The 20,863-nt window shown below is 41.7% G+C and overlaps 3 protein-coding genes across 3 annotated transcripts in view; 2 read left to right on the top strand and 1 right to left on the bottom strand.

Moving 5' to 3' along the window:
• The first annotated feature begins 3,060 nt into the window (after positions 1-3,060).
• Positions 3,061-12,713, top strand: LOC139464617 (macrophage mannose receptor 1-like). The gene is made up of 3 exons (XM_071246143.1): positions 3,061-3,364; positions 11,700-11,921; positions 12,499-12,713. Exons 1-3 carry the CDS (start codon positions 3,061-3,063, stop codon positions 12,711-12,713), a joined length of 741 nt encoding a protein of 246 aa, XP_071102244.1.
• A 13-nt stretch (positions 12,714-12,726) lies between these two features.
• Positions 12,727-13,464, top strand: LOC139465158 (dentin sialophosphoprotein-like). The gene has a single exon (XM_071246848.1). It carries the CDS (start codon positions 12,727-12,729, stop codon positions 13,462-13,464), a length of 738 nt encoding a protein of 245 aa, XP_071102949.1.
• Positions 13,465-18,664: 5,200 nt separating this feature from the next.
• LOC139464324 (macrophage mannose receptor 1-like) overlaps positions 18,665-20,863 on the bottom strand; it is a 40,928-nt gene continuing 38,729 nt past the window's right edge. Inside the window, exon 3 of the mRNA XM_071245846.1 lies at positions 18,665-18,876. Coding sequence (XP_071101947.1) covers positions 18,665-18,876 — 212 coding nt within the window. The remainder of the gene's footprint in view (positions 18,877-20,863) is intronic.

Here is a 20,863-nt window from a genome sequence, read left to right as displayed (position 1 = left end):
ATCAGTAAAGTGCCTCTTCTTTCACACGACAGCGTTGTGCTGTATCTGTGTATTTCATCCCTTAAAGTAGTCGAGATAGATACGAGCTCGTTTATAGTTCATATTCGTCCACTAATATTTAATGTAGATTTCGTAAGTGTATGTTATTAAAACGCCTATGCTTTAAGTGCCTGTAGGTGAGTGAGTGAGTTGGGTTAAACGCCGCTTTTAACAGTATTCCATGCACATCACGACGTGTCAGTTTAATGTGGGAGGAAAGCCCGAAGTGATGCAGGTCTAAAACGTCAACCGCTTCGGTGAAACCCACGAGCACGGGTATGGTGCTGACAAACCTAGAAACATAATCAGGGCGAACCGGGATTCGAACCCACAATCATAGGTTTCTGGCGTGCCTAAGGGACGCAACTCTGCACAGCGAATCGCGGCGCCTTAGACGACTGCCCCCCCCCCCCCCCCCCCCCCCCCCCCCCACCACCCCGTGCCCCCCGCCTGTACGTGAAATAGTCTGTTTCTCATCTATCATAGCGCTGCAGGGTAGGCTCGAAGCAACAGGTTTAACTTGTTATGTTTTACTGTTTCCAGGACCGTGATATGTCTAGGCAGGGTGTTCTGAACCCATTAAAGCCGGTTTCGATTTCAAAATGGGTCAAAATATGCCATCTACTCCTTCAGTTTTCCAACGCGAATGTGATTGAAACATTTCCGAAAGTAATAAAACACTCACTCACTCACTCACTTACTAACCCTCTCACTCACACACCCATCAGCTCACTCACATCTATCCACTCTCTCACTCACTCACACATCCCTCCACAAATTCACTCACTCTCTCACTCACTCACACAGCCATCCACACATTCACTCACACATCCACTCTCTCACTCACATCTATCCACTCTCTCACTCACTCACACAGCCATCCACACATTCACTCACACATCCACTCTCTCACTCACATCTATCCACTCTCTCACTCACTCACACATCCCTCCACAAATTCACTCACTCTCTCACACAGCCATCCACACATTCACTCACACATCCACTCTCTCACTCACATCTATCCACTCTCTCACTCACTCACACAGCCATCCACACATTCACTCACACATCCACTCTCTCACTCGCATCTATCCACTCTCTCACTCACTCACACAGCCATCCACACATTCACTCACACATCCACTCTCTCACTCACATCTATCCACTCTCTCACTCACTCACACAGCCATCCACACATTCACTCACACATCCTCTCTCACTCACATCTATCCACTCTCTCACTCACTCACACATCCCTCCACAAATTCACTCACTCTCTCACTCACTCACACAGCCATCCACACATTCACTCACACATCCACTCTCTCACTCACATCTATCCACTCTCTCACACAGCCATCCACACATTCACTCACACATCCTCTCTCACTCACATCTATCCACTCTCTCACTCACTCACACATCCCTCCACAAATTCACTCACTCTCTCACTCACTCACACAGCCATCCACACATTCACTCACACATCCACTCTCTCACTCACATCTATCCACTCTCTCACTCACTCACACAGCCATCCACACATTCACTCACACATCCACTCTCTCACTCGCATCTATCCACTCTCTCACTCACTCACACAGCCATCCACACATTCACTCACACATCCACTCTCTCACTCACATCTATCCACTCTCTCACTCACTCACACAGCCATCCACTCACACATCCTCTCTCACTCACATCTATCCACTCTCTCACTCACTCACACATCCCTCCACAAATTCACTCACTCTCTCACTCACTCACACAGCCATCCACACATTCACTCACACATCCACTCTCTCACTCACATCTATCCACTCTCTCACTCACTCACACAGCCATCCACAAATTCACTCATACATCCTCTCTCACTCACATCTATCCACTCTCTCACTCACTCACACAGCCATCCACACATTCACTCACACATCCACTCTCTCACTCACATCTATCCACCGACTACCGAGCTCGGGTGGTCTGGCTCGCTGACTTGGTTGATGCATGCCATCGTATCCACATTGCGTGGATCGATGCTCATGATGTCAATCACTGGATTGTCTGGTCCAGAGTCGATTATTTACAGACCGCCGTCATACAGTTGGAATATTGCTGAGTGCGGCGTAAAAGAACAAACCACAAAATCTATCTACTCTCTCACTCACTCACTCACACAACCATCCACACAATCACTCACTCACCCATTCACTCACACAAACAATGGCCTTAGGACTGTATTATTCTTTTTTTGATCCCCAAAGTCCCACTTCGCCTCAATACATGCAAACATGTAACTAATTTTCATGACCCTCGCAATGATAAGTGACTTGACCCTGTTAAAAAATATAGAACTGTGTCATTTCGTTTGGGCCCCCATATAAGTGTGGTAGATGATTTTGGAGACCCCACCCCCCACCCCCCACCCCCATTACACACACACACACACACACACACACACGCACACATACACACACTTTCTTTCGACGTATCATTTTTTGTTGACCGCCCCTTAAATCTCAACCCACCCACCTCCACCCCACCACCCACCCACCACCAGCCCACCTCCACCCCTTATACCCGCTCTAACATGTGACCAGGCCCTTGACAGAGGCTAGGGTGCCGTTGTACAAAACAACCTTAGCGCTACGACTGTCGTAAGTCTATGTTAAGGTATCGGAGCTACGACCACCTTAGCGCTAAGATAGCTTCGTACAACAGCACCCAGCTCCAATAATGACACATACATAAATTGCAACTTGTACTCCTCCATTAGTTATTAGCACAGAAACCAATCTATGAGCTCAATATTTCTATATTTAAACCAGATAAGACAATATATGCATCGATATGATTATCAATCCAAAAATCAGTTAGTCTCTCTGTGCCTCATCGACCTCACGTCCAGCTCAAACTGGTTTCTTCTGCCCGCAGTCTTACCTCGCGCAGCACGAGACTTCCATGCGCCGCCCGTGCAAGTGGTGACAGACTGATCTAAGTTTATTTAAGAACAGCATCATGGTCAATTTCGTTTGGAGTTTACTTTTTATTCTTCTGGGACAGCATGTTTGTGGTGAAACGACGCGTGTCGAATACAGAAGGCGCGAGGACTTGGCAAATACGATGTTTACTGATGCACATATTCACTTCACTGCAAATACAACTTTTTTAAAGTGTATTGAAAACTGTTTTTATATCAGTAACTGTGTGGTCGTGATGTCTTCAGGTGATGGCGGTGATGCGGATTGTTATTTATACGACAAGCAGACTGTTGACATGACGAACCAAGTTTCGAGCAATACAACACATATCTTCGATAGAGGTAAAAAACTTTCTTATTCATGATTTCAATCGTTTTTTACATACCGAAATACGATTAAACATATTTATAGTTGCACATGCTTTTTCCTAAAAAGTAATATTTTGATATTTTAAAAAAAATGAGACCATGGTAATTTGTGTTATGGGGATTTTATAGAATTATTTTTATTTATAATTTCTATTTATTGGTACACTGGATCTGAAAATGTTTTCTTTATATTAAATTGAAACATTTTTACACTTTTCAGTGACCTTTATAAAATTAAACTTTGTTTTTAATAACATTTTTTAACGAAATAAAAGAACTATTAACTACTTAAAATATATCTTACAAAATCAAATTGCATTTATTCAATGGAAAGAATATGTCACATGAGGATGTGAGTTTTGCTTGACTTCTGATAAAATGTTCTTAAGAACAGTAAAATTTACATGTCCACAACAAACGTCCATGTGGGCAACCAGCTTCAACATCGTCAATGTGAGCCTATGTCACTGGTCATTCCCGTCTGTCTGTGAGTCCGTGAAGATCCGGGGTAGAATAGGTCTTGAGGACACACGCTTGCCGTAAAAGGCGACTATGCTTGTCGTGAGAGGCAACTAACGGAATCGGGTGGTCAGGCTCGCTGACATGGTGCGGCGTTAAACAACAACCAAACCAACCAACCAAACCTTTTCTACAGTAACTTTAAACTGCGGCTCCTTTGACCGTACATTTAACTAACTGAATTGTTAGTTGAACACAAGTTGGCAATTACGGAACTATTTTTATTCCATATCATATACCTTTATACAGAACATTTTCACGAAAAACGTGTGTTTCAACCCACGAACAAGGCAACGAGAGAGAGAGAGAGAGAGAGAGAGAGAGAGAGAGAGAGAGAGAGAGAGAGAGAGAGAGAGAGAGAGAGAGAGAGAGAGAGAGAGAGAGAGAGAGAGAGAGAGATGATGGGGGTGGTGGGTGCTAACCTTCAGCTGTAGAGTGCGATGGTTGTCAGAACGTTATAGACAGACTGCATCTGTCGCCGCGACTGGCAGACAGTGATTTCACTGACGACAGCAGAATCTGCTTATTCCATAATGATGGTCGTGCTCGGGTTTATCGTCACAGAGGAACGACTTGCACCAAGAGACATGCAGGGGAGTGCATCCAGATGGTGCCGGTGAGGTGATGGTTTGGGGAGGAATTGGTGGCAACCAAAGGACGGAACGTGTCATCATCCGTGGCAGCCTCAACGCCCAGGCTGTCGTTGTACAATACAACCTTAGCGCTACGACTGTCGTAAGTCTATGTTAAGGAATGGCAGTTACGATCACCTTAAGGTTAAAATCGCTTTGTACAACGGCTCCCGGATCTACAGGGATGACGTTCTTCAACCCATTACAATTCCTTCGCCAACAGAGCCGGTCGGGTAGCCAGGTGGTTAAAGCATTCGCTCGTCACGCCGAAGACCCGCGTTCGATTCCCGACATGGGTACAGTGTGAGAAGCCCCGGCGTGGTAGTGCTGGAATACTGCTAAAAGCGGCGTAAAACCTCACTCACTCACTCTCTCCTTACCTAACGGCAACAATTACTGCAACGCTAGGCCAATCACTGCAAGGGTCGTCCAGGATTTCTTGCCCGCGCACAACGTCGCCGTTCTTCCATGGGCAGCTCGTTCACAAGACTTAAACCACACTGATTACCTGTGTGATCATCTGGAGTGTCAGATCAGGGAGCGTCCTCACCCACCACAGAACCGTCAACAGCGGGAAGCAGCACTGAAGAAGGAGTGGCAACGGACTCCAAAAGACGTCATCAGGCGGCTGACGACATCGATAAAACGGCGAGTCTGGGTGTGTATTGGTGCTCGTGTTGGTCATATTCGCTTTTGGGAATGTCTGGCATCTGTGTACCAACTCCACGACCATGACAATACCTGCTCATTACTCTGTACCATGACGTCGCGACCCTCGTGTTCCCTGAGACGCCATGTGCACGTCACCCTTTGTGAGATTCTCATTGATATGATGCATGTAATATCATACCCGTATCAAATATACTGAACAACAAAAGTTCCTGTGATATTGAATAAGATTTTATGCAAAGTTATGTTTTTACCAAATCTGAAACAATTTCGGTTTGCAACAGATAAAAGACTCCTGTACGTGTTCAAATGGTTTAATTTGCCATACTGACTTCAGAAAATGCGTGATTTCATAAAAAAACAACATGAACATGCCAAAATGTCAATTTACAAATCAGTAGCGTGTGTGTCCACCCCTTCGCAACGATGCAAGCAACACATCTTCGTCTCATGGAATGGACCAGGCGTCGCACAAAGTCCCGTGGGATATCTGTCCATATCTGCTGTAGCATGTTTCGAAGTTCCTGGAGTGTCTGTGGAACACGTGGTTGACGTCGAAGGCGCCGATCCATCTCATCCCGCATGTACTCGATTGGTGAGGTGATCGAGCCGGCCAGGGGATGACATTCACGTTGTTTTGTTGAAGAGATTCCTGAACAAGTCGAGCATTATGAGGCCGGGCGTTGTCATGTTGGAAGGTAATGCCTGGGCCATGACGACCCAAAAACGGTAGAACAACAGGGCTGATGATCTCGTCGCGGTAGCGCTGTCCATTGAGATTTCCCTCTACCACTACCACCGGTTCCTCTGTCTTGCCGTAATCCCACCCCATACCATAATGCTGCCGCCCCCGAACCGATCTTCTTCCATGACATAATGATTGACGTTACGTTCACCTCGACGTCGGTACACTCGAATCCGTCCATCGCTGTGGCTGAGGTGAAAACGAGACTCGTCAGTTATTGGTTACGCGTGGCCTGCCACTCCGAGGATGGTCTCTGACTGCATTCGTCTGTTGCCAACGTTGCCATTAACACCAAATGGTGTTTCTGTGGACGTTAAATTGTCTTGCAACATCACATTGACTCGATCCTGCTTCAAGCATAGCAATGGCTCGCAGACGCCCATTTTCGAACAGGCGTGGCATTTCGAAATGTTGAATAATTGCGTAATTTTGTTGTTTTTCTGAGTGGTTGTTGTCAGCACGATGCTAAACAATGCATATGGAATCACGTTAACGCACATCTTTTTATACCCATTCTTGGGTAGTGAAATGCATGGGGCTTGCATAAAAGTCAACATTTGCATGGAAAGCGTGCTTTTCTGTAGCAGTTGCGTTTTTGTGACTTGATTCCATACATGTACTACAATATTGAAAACCAAACTTTACTTGTTTGACAAATACACTAAAATATTGGTGTCACAGGAACTTTTGTTGTTGAGTATACATCACCATCGAATAACCACCTCTTGTTTGTTTCATTTTAGCCACCATCACAAAGGAAGTATACTTTCTTTTGCCCAGCAGTTCATTTATATAAAGCCGCTCTCAGCGACCATCGAACATATTGATTTCATTAGCATACCACCCTTCTTCATAATGCAGTAGAGTTTTATAAAAAAACAAAACAAAACGTGTTGTCACTGAATAGTCGGAAGCAGAGGTTATGAAGTCCGTTCGATATCCTTTTTAGAGTACCACGTTCACAAAAAGAGATGGAGAAGAAAACTACAAAAGCTTATGAAGTTATGCTCCAGAGAGAACCAGCTTCATAAGATAGTCCAGAACAGTAGACAGAATAATGTCTGCGTAGATAACATCACTGAAATCACCGAGGCAGGCACAATCGTTAGAAAGCTGACAGTTGACACCAGAAGTCAGGGACCTATATTCCAACATCGATCTTGTGATCAATCCAGATATACAACGAGGGGAAGTTCTGCACCATTCTGGTGAAATGTCTCTCTAGTAGAAAGAAAAGTGAACTCGTTCGATTCGTCATATGTGTGAATGTGTGAAGCCCATTGCTGGTGTCCTCGCCCTGATAATGCTGAAATATTGCTAAAAGCAGAATAAAACCATATTCACTCACTCACTCATTTTGTGTTATTTCATGATGACCTCGGGGTGAGAGGTAGAGGGAGGTGGGGGTCGGAGTAGGGGTAGGTGTTGGGTTTGGGGGCGTTATCAGATGTTCAAAGAAACGCGAAGGTAGAGTACTGTTGTTAACAAGGCGATGCCAGTTTGATAACACAATGAAGCTGAGGTTCTCCTTGGATGGAGCTGATGGGTGCAGATGACACAATGACGCGGTGATGATCATAATGATGTGAAATGTGGTTGTATAAAGTTATCATTATCCTAATAAAATCCAGCTGTCCTATAGGCCACTCGCGCATTTTATACTTCTCAAAATGTGTTAGATAAATACTCGAATGTTTCATATTGACATGACAGATTAACTAGAGTCATAGGAACAATGTCAGCACCATACCCGTGCTCGTGGGTTTCACCGAAGTGGTAAATGTCTGAGACTTGCATCACTTCGGGCTTTCCTCCCACATTAAGCTGACAGGCCATGATATAACTGGAATATTGTTAAAAACGGCGTTAAACCCAACTCACTCACTCACTCACTCATGAAAATCAAACTGGTTTTATTCCAGGAAGATTCATCAGTGAGAACATTAGACTATTATTTCATATTATGTTCCAAGCAAATTTACAAGGAAAACAGGGTCTCTTGTTATTTATTGATTTTGAAAAAAAGCTTTTGTCATTGTTTCTAAAGAATTTATTATTTTGAGAATTGGAAAATATGGCTTTGGACCCAATATAAAAATGGATAAACATAGTCATTAATAATGCCTCATCATGTGTTATACAAAATGGTCATTATCGTATATATTTTATAATGAAAGGGGCTATAGACAAGGCGATCAAGTTTCTCCCTACCTATTCCTCTTAGAAGCTGAGATCTTAGGAATAATGATCCGGAACAACAGTCAAATAAAAGGAATTATACTGAAAAACATTGAACATAAACTTGGACAATATGATGATGACACCGAATCATTTCTTGATGGAACTGAAGAAAGTTTAAGAGCAGCTATTTGGAGAGGCTTAATGTCAGGTAGTAACACCACTTTATGCCAGGACTTAAAACCTGAGTGGCATAATGGGGATTTTGATATTCTAGGCATCAGGCCCAACCCTTACTTAAATAACCTTTGGATAATTAACACAAGGAAAAGACTCAATGGGAGTAGAGGAGAAGAAATTTAACTTGGTAGGAAAGGTAACTTGTTAAAACTTTGGCTATTTCATCACTGGTGCATATATTCACTTCATTTGTAAACCCTCCAAAGGAATTCATTGATGAAATAAACAATATCTTTTATAAATTCATATGGAATGACAATGGAGATAAGCTACAACGAACAACACTTATCAGAAAATATGAATAATGAGGGATCAGAATGATAACAGTAAACATATTCGTTAATTCATTAAAATTATCTGTATTACACAAGCATCTTCAAAATAAAAACAACACAAACCCTAGTACCTTTCCAGTTACAAAACTATTTCTGCTTGGAGCTAACATAGAAAAATCAGATAAATATTATCAACCCTTTTTGGAAGGATGTATTGGCTGCATGGGGAACATTTTACAGAAACCATGAAACCGATTTCACAGATATTGATCAAGTACTATCTGAACCTCTTTGGTTCAATCGTCAATTAAAAAATAGTAATTTCATCATAAAAACATGACATCTTATTGGTATTCACTCCATCAGGGACTTGTGGAAGGATCAAGGTGTGTGCCATTTCATGAATATATACCTAAAGAATGAAAATATACCATTTGAAATAATTCTTTGATAGTACATAACCGTTATCTCAACATATCATTTGTAGATTTACTCTCAGCACCAAAAAGATCCAGATATTTATTAGTGTAGTTAAAAGCCCTCCAGTATGTGAAAAGTGTCAAAATGTCTTTAGTATTGCAATTCCACGGGATCATATTTTAAAACAACTTAGCAAATGTACAAAAGAAACTAAATTGATTGATTTCCAATTTAAATTCATCCATAATATTATTTAAACAAAAAATGAATTAAGATTGAAATTAGTGGATTATCAACCTTTTTTCATTTTGTAATTATATGTCAGAAAACTTGATAAATGTTTATTGTGAATGTGATTGTGTCAAAACACTAAAAGTTTACATTGAATATAAATGTTCAGAAGATATTATATTGACGAAATATACAGTTTTAATTGGTGGGAAATAATACCGACATAATGAACCACATCATACTTGTCGATAAAAAATATTTTCATGTCTCAAGTATTAACAAAAATATCCTTGTAAACATTTATTAAGATATGATGTGATATATTCAGAACCTTAGAAATAAAAAAAATACAATTTGAAAGAAAATGGTCAAGTCTATTAAATATATTTTCTAAATGAATGTATTGATTACTCGAGAAGGTAGCCACTACGAACATGCCCATGTTACTCATATGAGCATCCACTCTTTTGGAAAACTATGTCATATTGTCTATGTGACTCACTTGTACCCACTGATCTGCATGAATTGTGGTTGTTGATATATTGTGGTTACAGCGAAGCGATTGGAATATGATGAAGAGATGAAAAGGTGTAATATCAGGCAGAACCTTTTTGAAAATGCCGACAAATACAACCGAGGCAATTGTTAGCAGCTGGTTTCTAGTCTTGGGTTAATGGAGAATCAATGACTTTATCACGTACTCTATCCGGGCAAACGGAAGTCGAATTCCGGAAGTATGGATCGGTATTCCTTTCGCTTCATCCAACACTTTATGTAAGCTGTCAGCCGCCGCGGTTTCCATCCAAATCATGTATTTATACTTGGAGCTGATATATAGAATATCTACCGAGCTAGGAATACATGACCTCCAAGAAATACCTCTATATATAGCCTGAGGGTGACGTTTGTGTCAACGTCCTCAAAATAAAATAAAATGTTTTGAATGATTCTAAAAATTATGCACCAAAAGCATATATTCCTGTATCAATTCATTTATGATTTTTTTAATGAATAATAAAACAGCACATTGTGATTATGAATGATTGATGACTGCAAGACTTGAAGCTTCTGTGCGTCATTAATAAAATGTTGGAACCCTCTTTGTTACGTGTCGATTTTAAAATTGAAACAATAAGTTAACCCAGAAATATATTTGTAAGAGAACTTAGTGTTAAACCAACAAACAAACAACAAGTGAAATACAATCAACAAATACATTACCAAAAATTAAATAAGTTTACAAATTAATACAAATTACTGAACAACAATTACAATGGAAGTACACAATCGAGTTGAAGTACAAAAGTCATTGGCAATATATAGTATGATGGCAGCGGTCAGTATCAGATAAAATACAGTGGTGATGGCAACAATTAGTGATAATAATATATTTTCACTCATCTGCGACAGTGATTAAGCTTCCGAGTAGGGCTAGGCCGGGAATCAGGGATGATAACCGGCCCTCACATGAAAGCTGGAACAGAAGCGATGAAATGTGTGAGAGATACCTAAACACGCCCTTGTCTCACTATATATAAGATCTAACAAGCGATTGCAAAGTTCTATACCATGACCTCACCAGCCTAGCAGCACTAGAACATTACAGAACTTTCCATATGTTTCTATAACACACTGTCACAGTCCGCGGTATACCGTACCGGAAGTCTGCACACCACACCAGCATCTAAATATAGTAACTTCCTACCGACTGCTTACATTGCCCTAATACAATGCAATGAGCGTCTACCGAATCTCCACAGAAACAAATCAACACAGCTACACTAGTGTCCCAGTCGTCTAAGGTGCTGAAACGGATCGTGGGTTCAAATCCCGGTTTGCCCCGATGATTTATCGAGGTTTGTAAGCACCATAACCGTATTCGTGGGTTTCGCAAATGGGGTTAGCGGCTGACACCTGCATCACTGAGGGCTTTCCGCCCATATCAAGTTCAAATTACCGCATTACACGTAAGACTACCATTATACTAGAACCTTATCTATTAACGGTAAGTTAACGTTAGTTTAGAGGGGCACGGGTGTCCCAGTCGTCTAAGGCGCCGCGATCCGCTGTGCAGAGTTGCGTCCCTGGGGAACTCCAGAAACCTATGATTGTGGGTTCGAATCCCGGTTCGCCCCGATTATGTTTCTAGGATTGTCAGCACCATACCCGTGCTCGTGGGTTTCACCGAAGTGGTAAACGTCTAAGACCTGTATCACTTCGGGTTTTCCTCCCACATTAAGCTGACACGCCGTGATATAATTGGAATACTGTTCAAAGCGGCGTTAAACCCGACTTACTCTCAAGCATAGATACAAAGCGATAGTAATCAGTACTCAGAAAGGTCCCTTCCAGCTGGCATAAACAATGGATTTATTGGTATTTGTTTTATTTGATTTCAGTCTCCTCAGGCAAGGTTGGCTGTCCCATTCCATCAACAACGTCAACGACACCGACCACGACACCGCCAGCGACGACCACGACCCCCGTGCCTACATACCTGGTATATAAGTCGGAGACTCTGACTTGGGAGGGGGCAAGAGGGGTGTGCCAGGCGCATGGTGGGGACCTGGCAATCCTTGATACTCCGGAAGAAGTACAGACCGTGATGGACACAATGACAGGTGATGAACAATTTGTTTGTTTACTTGTTTAACGCCGCAACTAGCAATATTCCATATCCATGACGGCGGTCTGAAAATAATGAGTCTGGACCAGACCACTCAGTGACTGACATCATACGATGCCATGCATCAACCAAGTCAGCGAGTCTGACTACCCGATCCGGTTTGTCGCCTTTTACTAGCATAGTCGCCTCTAACGACGAACATGGATTGCTGAAGACCAATTCTAAATGAAGATTTCAAAGAGCGTCATACGAATCTTGCTCAAAGGGTGTTCAGCATTAAGGGGCTTAAACAAGGACTGGTCAGCTCGGACTCAGTATACTGTGTCTGAGTGGGGTATTCGTGTTAAACTGCGGCATGGTATCTCTACATACATAGTATAGCTAGTACTATAAATCGGCATCAGTCCGGACTAGTACAAGCATAGACACACACGCACGCACGCACGCACGCCATGCACGTCGACGTTAAACCCCGGTTCACCTCACCTAAAATAGTTCTTTTAAAGTCATTATTGTGAAAGAACATCAATATGTTTGAATTGGAAAATAATGAATTTCTCTCGTCATTGTAGGGTACAACATATGGATAGGATTCGACCGATCCAACCCGAATGACGTGCTCACCTGGGTTGATGGACGGAACATATCGGGTGTTACCTGGAAGTCTGGCCACCCTGAGACCCCTGGTGAATTGTGTGGCGCTATTGGTATATCCTCTACAACGTTCTTTAAATCAGATGTCTGTTCAAGGAGTGATCCCTTCATCTGCGAGTTACCAGATGTGTAAACACCAGGTTCTAATGCTGCTGTACAGATTGACCGGATCTTCTAGCGGGGACAACAGGAGTCTCTGGGCTATATCTCTTGTCGGTGATAACAGGAGTCTCTGTGCTATATCTCTTGTCGGTGATAACAGGAGTCTCTGTGCTATATCTCCTGTCGGTGATAACAGGAGTCCCTATGTTATATCTTCTGACGGGGACAACAGGAGTCTCTATGTTATATCTTCAGACGGTGATAACAGGAGTCTCTTTGTTATATCTTCTGACGGGGACAGCAGGAGTCTCGATGCTATATCTTCTGACGGGGACAACAGGAGTCTCTATGTTATATCTTCTGACGGGGACAACAGGAGTCTCTATGTTATATCTTCTGACGGGGACAACAGGAGTCTCTATGTTATATCTTCTGACGGGGACAACAGGAGTCCCTATGTTATATCTTCTGACGGTGATAACAGGAGTCTCTTTGTTATATCTTCTGACGGGGACAGCAGGAGTCTCGATGCTATATCTTCTGACGGGGACAACAGGAGTCTCTTTGTTATATCTTCTGACGGGGACAGCAGGAGTCTCTATGTTATATCTTCTGACGGGGACAACAGGAGTCTCTATGTTATATCTTCTGACGGGGACAACAGGAGTCTCTATGTTATATCTTCTGACGGGGACAACAGGAGTCTCTCTGCTATATCTTCTGACGGTGACAACAGGAGTCTCTATGTTATATCTTCTGACGGGGACAACAGGAGTCTCTAAGCTATATCTTCTGACGGGGACAACAGGAGTCTCTATGTTATGTCTTCTGACGGGGACAGCAGGAGTCTCTATGTTATATCTTCTGACGGTGACAACAGGAGTCTCTATGTTATGTCTTCTGACGGGGACAACAGGAGTATCTATGTTATATCTTCTGACGGGGACAACAGGAGTCGCTATGCTGCTACTACTACTACTACTACCACCACCACCGCCGCCGCCGCCGCTACTACTTCTATTACTGTGACTAATAGTATATTTTGGATAACACTTTCTTAGTGAAGTACTGATAATGGTACATTTTTCTATATATTGATTGTGTATTTATTCATACTACAAATACTGCTGTTACTACTACTACTACTACTACTACTACTACTACTACTGCTGCTACTGCTGCTGTTGCTGCTGCTCTATTATTACTACCACCACCACTACTACTAATGCTGGTACTATAACTACTGCTACTGCTGCTACTACTATTACTACTACTACTACTGCTGTTACTACCACTACTGCTGCTGCTGCTACTGCTACTGCTACTGCTACTGCTACTGCTGTTGCTACTGCTAAAACTGATATTGCTTGTACTGCTGCTACAAATGTCCCTTGGGCACGCCAGAAACCTATGATTGTGGGTTCGAATCCCGGTTCGTCCCGATTATGTTTCTAGGTTTGTCAGCACCATACCCGTGCTCGTGGGTTTCACCGAAGTGGTAAACGTCTGAGACCTGCATCACTTCGGGCTTTCCTCCCACATTAAGCTGACACGCCGGGATATAACTGGAATAATGTTAAAAGCAGCGTTAAACCCAACTCACTCTCTCACTCACTCTTCGGTCGTCAAACGACGTCTTCGTGCTGAGGGGACATAAATGCATTCAGTTGTTGCAATCCCCAGTAGCAAATGTTGGTGTGATAATGATGTGCAGTGGTTCTGCCAACATCCAACTGGTTTTCAAGCACCTCCTGCGCATCGTACCCATGACGACGTGCGTCTGTCCGTTCATTATGAAACGGAGGCCCTATAGGGGTTACCCAATCATTGTGTACCGGGATATTTAAATCTTTATTTGTTGGATGAATTTTTGATATCATCACTATTTGACTCTATGCAAAATTTGAGTTGTATACATTTTTATGCTCGTGGCCAGTAAAAATGAAGATATGTTAAAGAACATTGTTATATATGTATATATAAACCTACGCACCTTAGAAGAGCTGTAAAAGAGCAAAGTGATGTCTCTATATTGTACCACTGTGTGATATGTGTCCTACATCCTGATGAAGTATACCCTGTGTTATACAGCCCTATGAAGTATATTCCCTGTGTCATAAATCCGAATTGTACTTGTGTTAGAGTACTCAATAAAATTGTTTTGAATTGAGCGAGAGAGACCGGTGACAGCAAGGTTGCTGTGCATACTGAGACAAAGTTTATCAATAATCAATGTTATGAATACATTAGAAATGCTATTTTAAAGGCGCTTCAGAAACGATTATGACAAGAAGCACTCGTAGTATCATTCGTCAACACTCGCCCCTTTCCGTAACCTGCAAGAAGACTCGTCCCCCTATCGGTGAATGTTATGTACGAAAATACGACAACCCAATCAGAATGCGCGTATGATTTCAAGTTCTTTGTCAAAGAATCCCTCAGAAATAATATTTGATTTTACATGTGTCTTGCATCTAAAAATATACCCATGACACAGTTAAATGTGTTCAAACATACTGTATCTGCTTTAAATTGTATCTAAAATATATATAATATACGGGGAAATATGTGAGAACCATTACACAACGAGTTGACAATTGTTTTAGGTATGCCCGTTTGCGCAAAGACGGAACCCGGTTGCAAAAATGGCCGCGAGAGGGGCACGAGTCCCGGAATAATACTCACTCACTCATTTCAGCCGAATATTGCTGAGTGCGGCGTTAAACAACAAACCAAACCAAAACCATTTCAGGCGTAAGATCGGGTGTTAAAGCATCCATCTGTGGCACACACAACTCCGCACAGCGCGTTGTGTGTATTACCACGCTATTCCCAGCTGTGACACACACAACTCCGCACAGCGCGTTGTGTATATTACCACGCTATTCCCAGCTGTGACACACACAACTGAACACAGCGTATTATGTGTTTTGAACATCTTTATTTCACGAAATGTGTGAAAATTCGATCGGTAAACAAAAGACGACTGATATTAATACCGCCCAGAGGTCACAAAATGCCATCAGTTACAATATACAGTCAAGGGTAAATAATAATGTGGTTTATCTGTGTAAAAACAGTTGTCGACTCTGAAGTAAATGTGTTGTAAAGAAAAATCAGAGATGAGAGTTTGATTGAATAGTTTGTACTTATGAACATGCTCCATATACCACGTCACGTGTATGAACATGCTACATATACATCACGTGTATGAACATGCTACATATACCACATCACGTGTATGAACATGCTACATATACCACGTCACATGTATGAACATGCTACATATACCACATCACGTGTATGACAATACTACATATACCACATCACGTGTATGAACATGCTACATATACCACGTCACGTGTATGAACATGCTACATATACCACATCACATGTGTGACAATGCTACATATACCACGTTACGTGTGTTACAATGCTACACATACCGCATCACGTGTATGACAAAGCTACATATACCACATCACCTGTATGACAATGTTACATATACCGCATCACGTGTATGACAATGCTACATATACCACATCACATGTATGACAATGCTACAAATACCACGTTACGTGTATGACAATGCTACATATACCGCATCACGTGTATGACAATGCTACAAATACCACGTTACGTGTATGACAATGCTACATATACCGCATCACATGTATGACAAAGCTACATATACCACATCACCTGTATGACAATGTTACATATACCGCATCACGTGTATGACAATGCTACAAATACCACGTTACGTGTGTGACAATGCTACAAATACCACGTTACGTGTATGACAATGCTACATATACCGCATCACGCGTATGACAATGCTACAAATACCACGTTACGTGTATGACAATGCTACATATACCGCATCACGTGTATGACAAAGCTACATATACCACATCACGTGTATGACAATGCTACATATACCACATCACCTGTATGACAATGCTACAAATACCACGTTACGTGTATGACAATGCTACATATACCAACTCACGTGTATGACAATGTTACATATAACAACTCACGTGTATGACAATGCTACATATACCGCATCACGTGTATGACAATGCTACATATACCGCATCACGTGTATGACAATGTTACATATACCAACTCACGTGTATGACAATGTTACATATACCAACTCACGTGTATGACAATGCTACATATACCACATCACCTGTATGACAATGCTACATATACCACGTTACGTGTAAGACAATGCCACACATATCACATCACGTAGATGACAATGTTACATATACTAACTCATGTGTATGACAAAGTCACATACACCAACTCACGTGTATGACAATGATACATATAAACATCACCTGTATTACAATGCTACATATACGACGTTACGTGTATGACAATGTTACATATACCAACTCACGTGTATGACAATGCTACATATAACAACTCATGTGTATGACAATGCTACATATAACAACTCACGTGTATGACAATGTTAGATATACCACGTCGCGTGTGTGACAATGCTGCATATACCACGTTACGTATTTGACAATGCTACATATACCGCATCACGTGTATGACAATGCTACATATACCACGTTACGTGTATGACAATGCTACACATATCACATCACGTGTAGGACAATGTTACATATACTAACTCATGTGTATGACAATGTCACATATACCAACTCACGTGCATGATAATGATACATATTAACATCACCTGTATTACAATGCTACATATACGACGTCACGTCACCTGTATTGCAATGTTACATATACGACGTTACGTGGATGACAATGTTCCATGTAACACCTCACGTGTATGCACTTGCTACATGTACCACGTCCCGTGTATTACACTGCTACAAAGAAACATGACGTGAATGACAATGCTACCTATTACACCTCACGTGTATGACAATGCTAACTATGTAGCATCACGTGTATGACAATGCTACATATACCGCATCACGTGTATGACAATGCATCATATACCGCATCACGTGTATGACAATGCTTCCTATACCACCTCACGTGTATGAAAATGCATCATATACTGCATCACGTGTATGACAATGCTACCTATACCGCATCATGTGTATGACAATGCTACATATACCAACTCACGTGTATGACAATATAACATATACCACGTCAGGGGTATGACAATGCTACCTATACCACATCACGTGTATGACAAAGCTACTTATACCACCTCACGTGTATGACAATGCTTCATATACCACGTCAGGTGTATGACAATGCTACTTATACCGCATCATGTGTATGACAATGCTACATGTGCCACCTCACGTGTATGACAATGCTACCTATAAACATCCAATGTATGACAATGCTACCTATACTGCATCACGTGTATGACACTGTTACATTTACCACCTCACGTGTATGACAATGCTACCTATACCACATCACATGTATAACAATGCTGCATATACCACGTCACTTGTACGACAATGTTACAAATACCATGTCACGTGTATGACAATGTTACATATAAACATCCCGTGTATGGAAATATAACATATACCACATCACGTGTTTGACAATGTTACATATACTACCTCACGTGTATGACAATTCTACATATAAACATCACGTGTATGACAATGCTAAATATACCACCTTACGTGTAAAACAAGATCTGCAGAACTGGTATTGTTCCTTCCAACAATTACATATAAGGTTAATTTAATTTTTTTTTCAATTTAACAAAAAAACAAAAAGGGACCGGCAAGTTCACTTTCACAAGGAAAAATGATTTCTATAAAAAAACCAGGGGGGCAACTGCCCATCCTGCTCAAGCCCAACCGCCCCCCCCCCCCCCCCCCTCCCCCCCCCCTCCCCCGCCCACCCGGCTAAAACTTACAGTAATGACAAAAAAATGCAAGCGTATCTTCGTTAATTAACAATCGCGAAATTTCCTGCTTCCATTTCAAGTGTCGAGCACTAAACTGATTACACAACCGGTAACTCGCAGATATAGTCTGTAATCCGTTCACAGTCATCTGTTTTAAAGAATACGTCTCCAGAAATGGCAACCAAGCCACACATGTCACCAGCCACCGGGTGTCCTGGCTTCCAGTTGACGCCCGATACGACTCGTCCATCCACCCAGGTGAACTCGCTGGCCGTTGTGGATTGGTGGAAGCCCGCCCACACGTAGTACCCTGGAAGAGAATAGCGAGACAAATTGAATAAACATTTGGAGGTCCTTTCACAAAGCTCATTTGCTGAAAAGATAAAATGTAAATAAATACAATAGTTCGGAAAACATTCATGGTAAGTAACGTATTAACAGTTAGAGACATGGGGAAAATCAATAAGTTGAATCGATGGCTGGGAGGACAGATTGATCTAAAACGATTTAGAATACTTGCATGATAAACAACATATCCGACGATGGCGAAATGTAATAAACAAACCAAAACAAATTGGAATCTTAAAATTAAAGCAACAAAAACATTAATATGTCACAGGTGCTTGTCATACAAAACGCATCAACAAGGCATATATATATATATGAATCGTAAACAACAATGGAGAACGCTGCATGCTTTAATTCCCAATAAAACTTTGTTCTGTCGTGACGTCATTTCTGGAGATTCGAATACGCGCTCGCAACGTGATGACGTCATAGATTGGACGACGTTATTTTTGAGAGGGAAGTATCTAGTAAGGTGTACCCCATAGTTGTAGCTGGGCTACGCAGATAAACACAGTGGCTGAACGATCGCATCCCAAAGCGTGAGAGTTATGACAATCAGTATTGGGAGCAAAGGTACAATTAATCGACGTAAGGATTGTGAGAATATGCTGGAAATACCAAACTTAACCCACCTGTTCGTAAAATGGACTTGTCTGACATTTCCTTGCTCTGATTCTCTTCAGGGAGTCATCATTATTAAAATCAGGTAAATATTTATAAAGCGTGTATATTTGTTATCAACATCCTTAAAGAGACTGTACATAATGCTGATATCTTATATAAGAAATAAGGACTCGAAGCACCTCATGGTTTATTCTCGTTGCAGTGTTTTATGCATTGGAGAAAACAGCTCACGAGGTTTTGGTAGACAGAGCATGCCCTGAGGAGAGGGAAAAGGACATTCTAAAAACCAGTGAGCCTTATCAACACCTCTGTCATTTGATTTTACATTTCATTACGTGTTACAATCTGAACGGAAGTTATATTAATAAAATACCCAGGACATTATATAAAATCCCTGGGATATTATATAAAATCCCAGGGACATTACAACGTCCCTGTTTATGAGATTTAACCCGACTGGAAAGTAAAACCTCACAACAGGTTTTAATGCCTATAGAAAGAAGTCGCTTACTTAATAGCGATCCCAATGAATAGGTTTATAAGTGAGATAAAATAACTCCAACGCGTCGTTTATTTCTTAAATAAAGCTTTTATATTTAAAAGGAGAACATAGATGTATATGTTTCATTTGGTGTTACACACTTCTGTGTACCACGTGACCCGTGGGAGCATTCAATGGGGGTGAAATGTTGGTCATTGAAGCTGCTCAATTGTGCCATCCAAAATCAATACTTTGGAACATTTGTTCGCGAAAATATTAGTCAATAAAGATTGATTAGCACATCCCGCCTGTGATCACGCCTTAGTCACTCGGCGTCAATACAGGAACATGTGATTTCCATTAGTGTAAGCGAGACAAGAACACACACAGGACTATTTTCGTTAAAGTCAGCTGAATTATTTCTCAATGAAAAAAACCCTTTAATATGATTCCCCAGAGGTTTCAGTAATACCCACACAGTGTCTGTACACAATAGGTGTGTGAGTGGGTGAGTATTTCATTGACAACACAGCAGATATATAGGAGTGAGTGAATTGGTTTAACGGCACTTTGAACAGTATTCAGGTTATATCACGGCGTGTCAGCTTACTATGGAATACTGTAAGGGACATTCTCGCGATCTCGCATTCTCGCGATCTCGACTTTGGAAACGAGGTAAATATGCCCAAAACACGAGAATGCGAGATCGCGAGAATGTCCCTTACAGTATTCCATAGCTTACTGTGGGAGGAAAGCCCGAAGTGATGCAGGTCTCAGACGCCTTACCACTTTGGTGAGATCCACGAGCACAGGTATGGTGCTCACAAACCCAGAAACATAATCG

Source organism: Haliotis cracherodii, unplaced genomic scaffold, assembly GCF_022045235.1.
Source record: "Haliotis cracherodii isolate W230 unplaced genomic scaffold, xgHalCrac1.p SCAF_17, whole genome shotgun sequence".
In the NCBI taxonomy this organism is placed as follows: domain Eukaryota; kingdom Metazoa; phylum Mollusca; class Gastropoda; order Lepetellida; family Haliotidae; genus Haliotis; species Haliotis cracherodii.
The sequence above is the reverse complement of the archived record's forward strand: the minus strand, read 5'-3'. Positions and strand labels throughout refer to the sequence as shown.

Coding starts and splice junctions, on each gene's coding strand:
- LOC139464617 (XM_071246143.1), top strand. CDS start 3,061: ATGGTCAATTTCGTTTGGAGTTTACTTTTTATTCTTCTGGGACAGCAT. Junction 3,365..11,699: donor AACACATATCTTCGATAGAG/GTAAAAAACTTT, acceptor ATTTGATTTCAG/TCTCCTCAGGCAAGGTTGGC. Junction 11,922..12,498: donor CGTGATGGACACAATGACAG/GTGATGAACAAT, acceptor TCGTCATTGTAG/GGTACAACATATGGATAGGA.
- LOC139465158 (XM_071246848.1), top strand. CDS start 12,727: ATGCTGCTGTACAGATTGACCGGATCTTCTAGCGGGGACAACAGGAGT.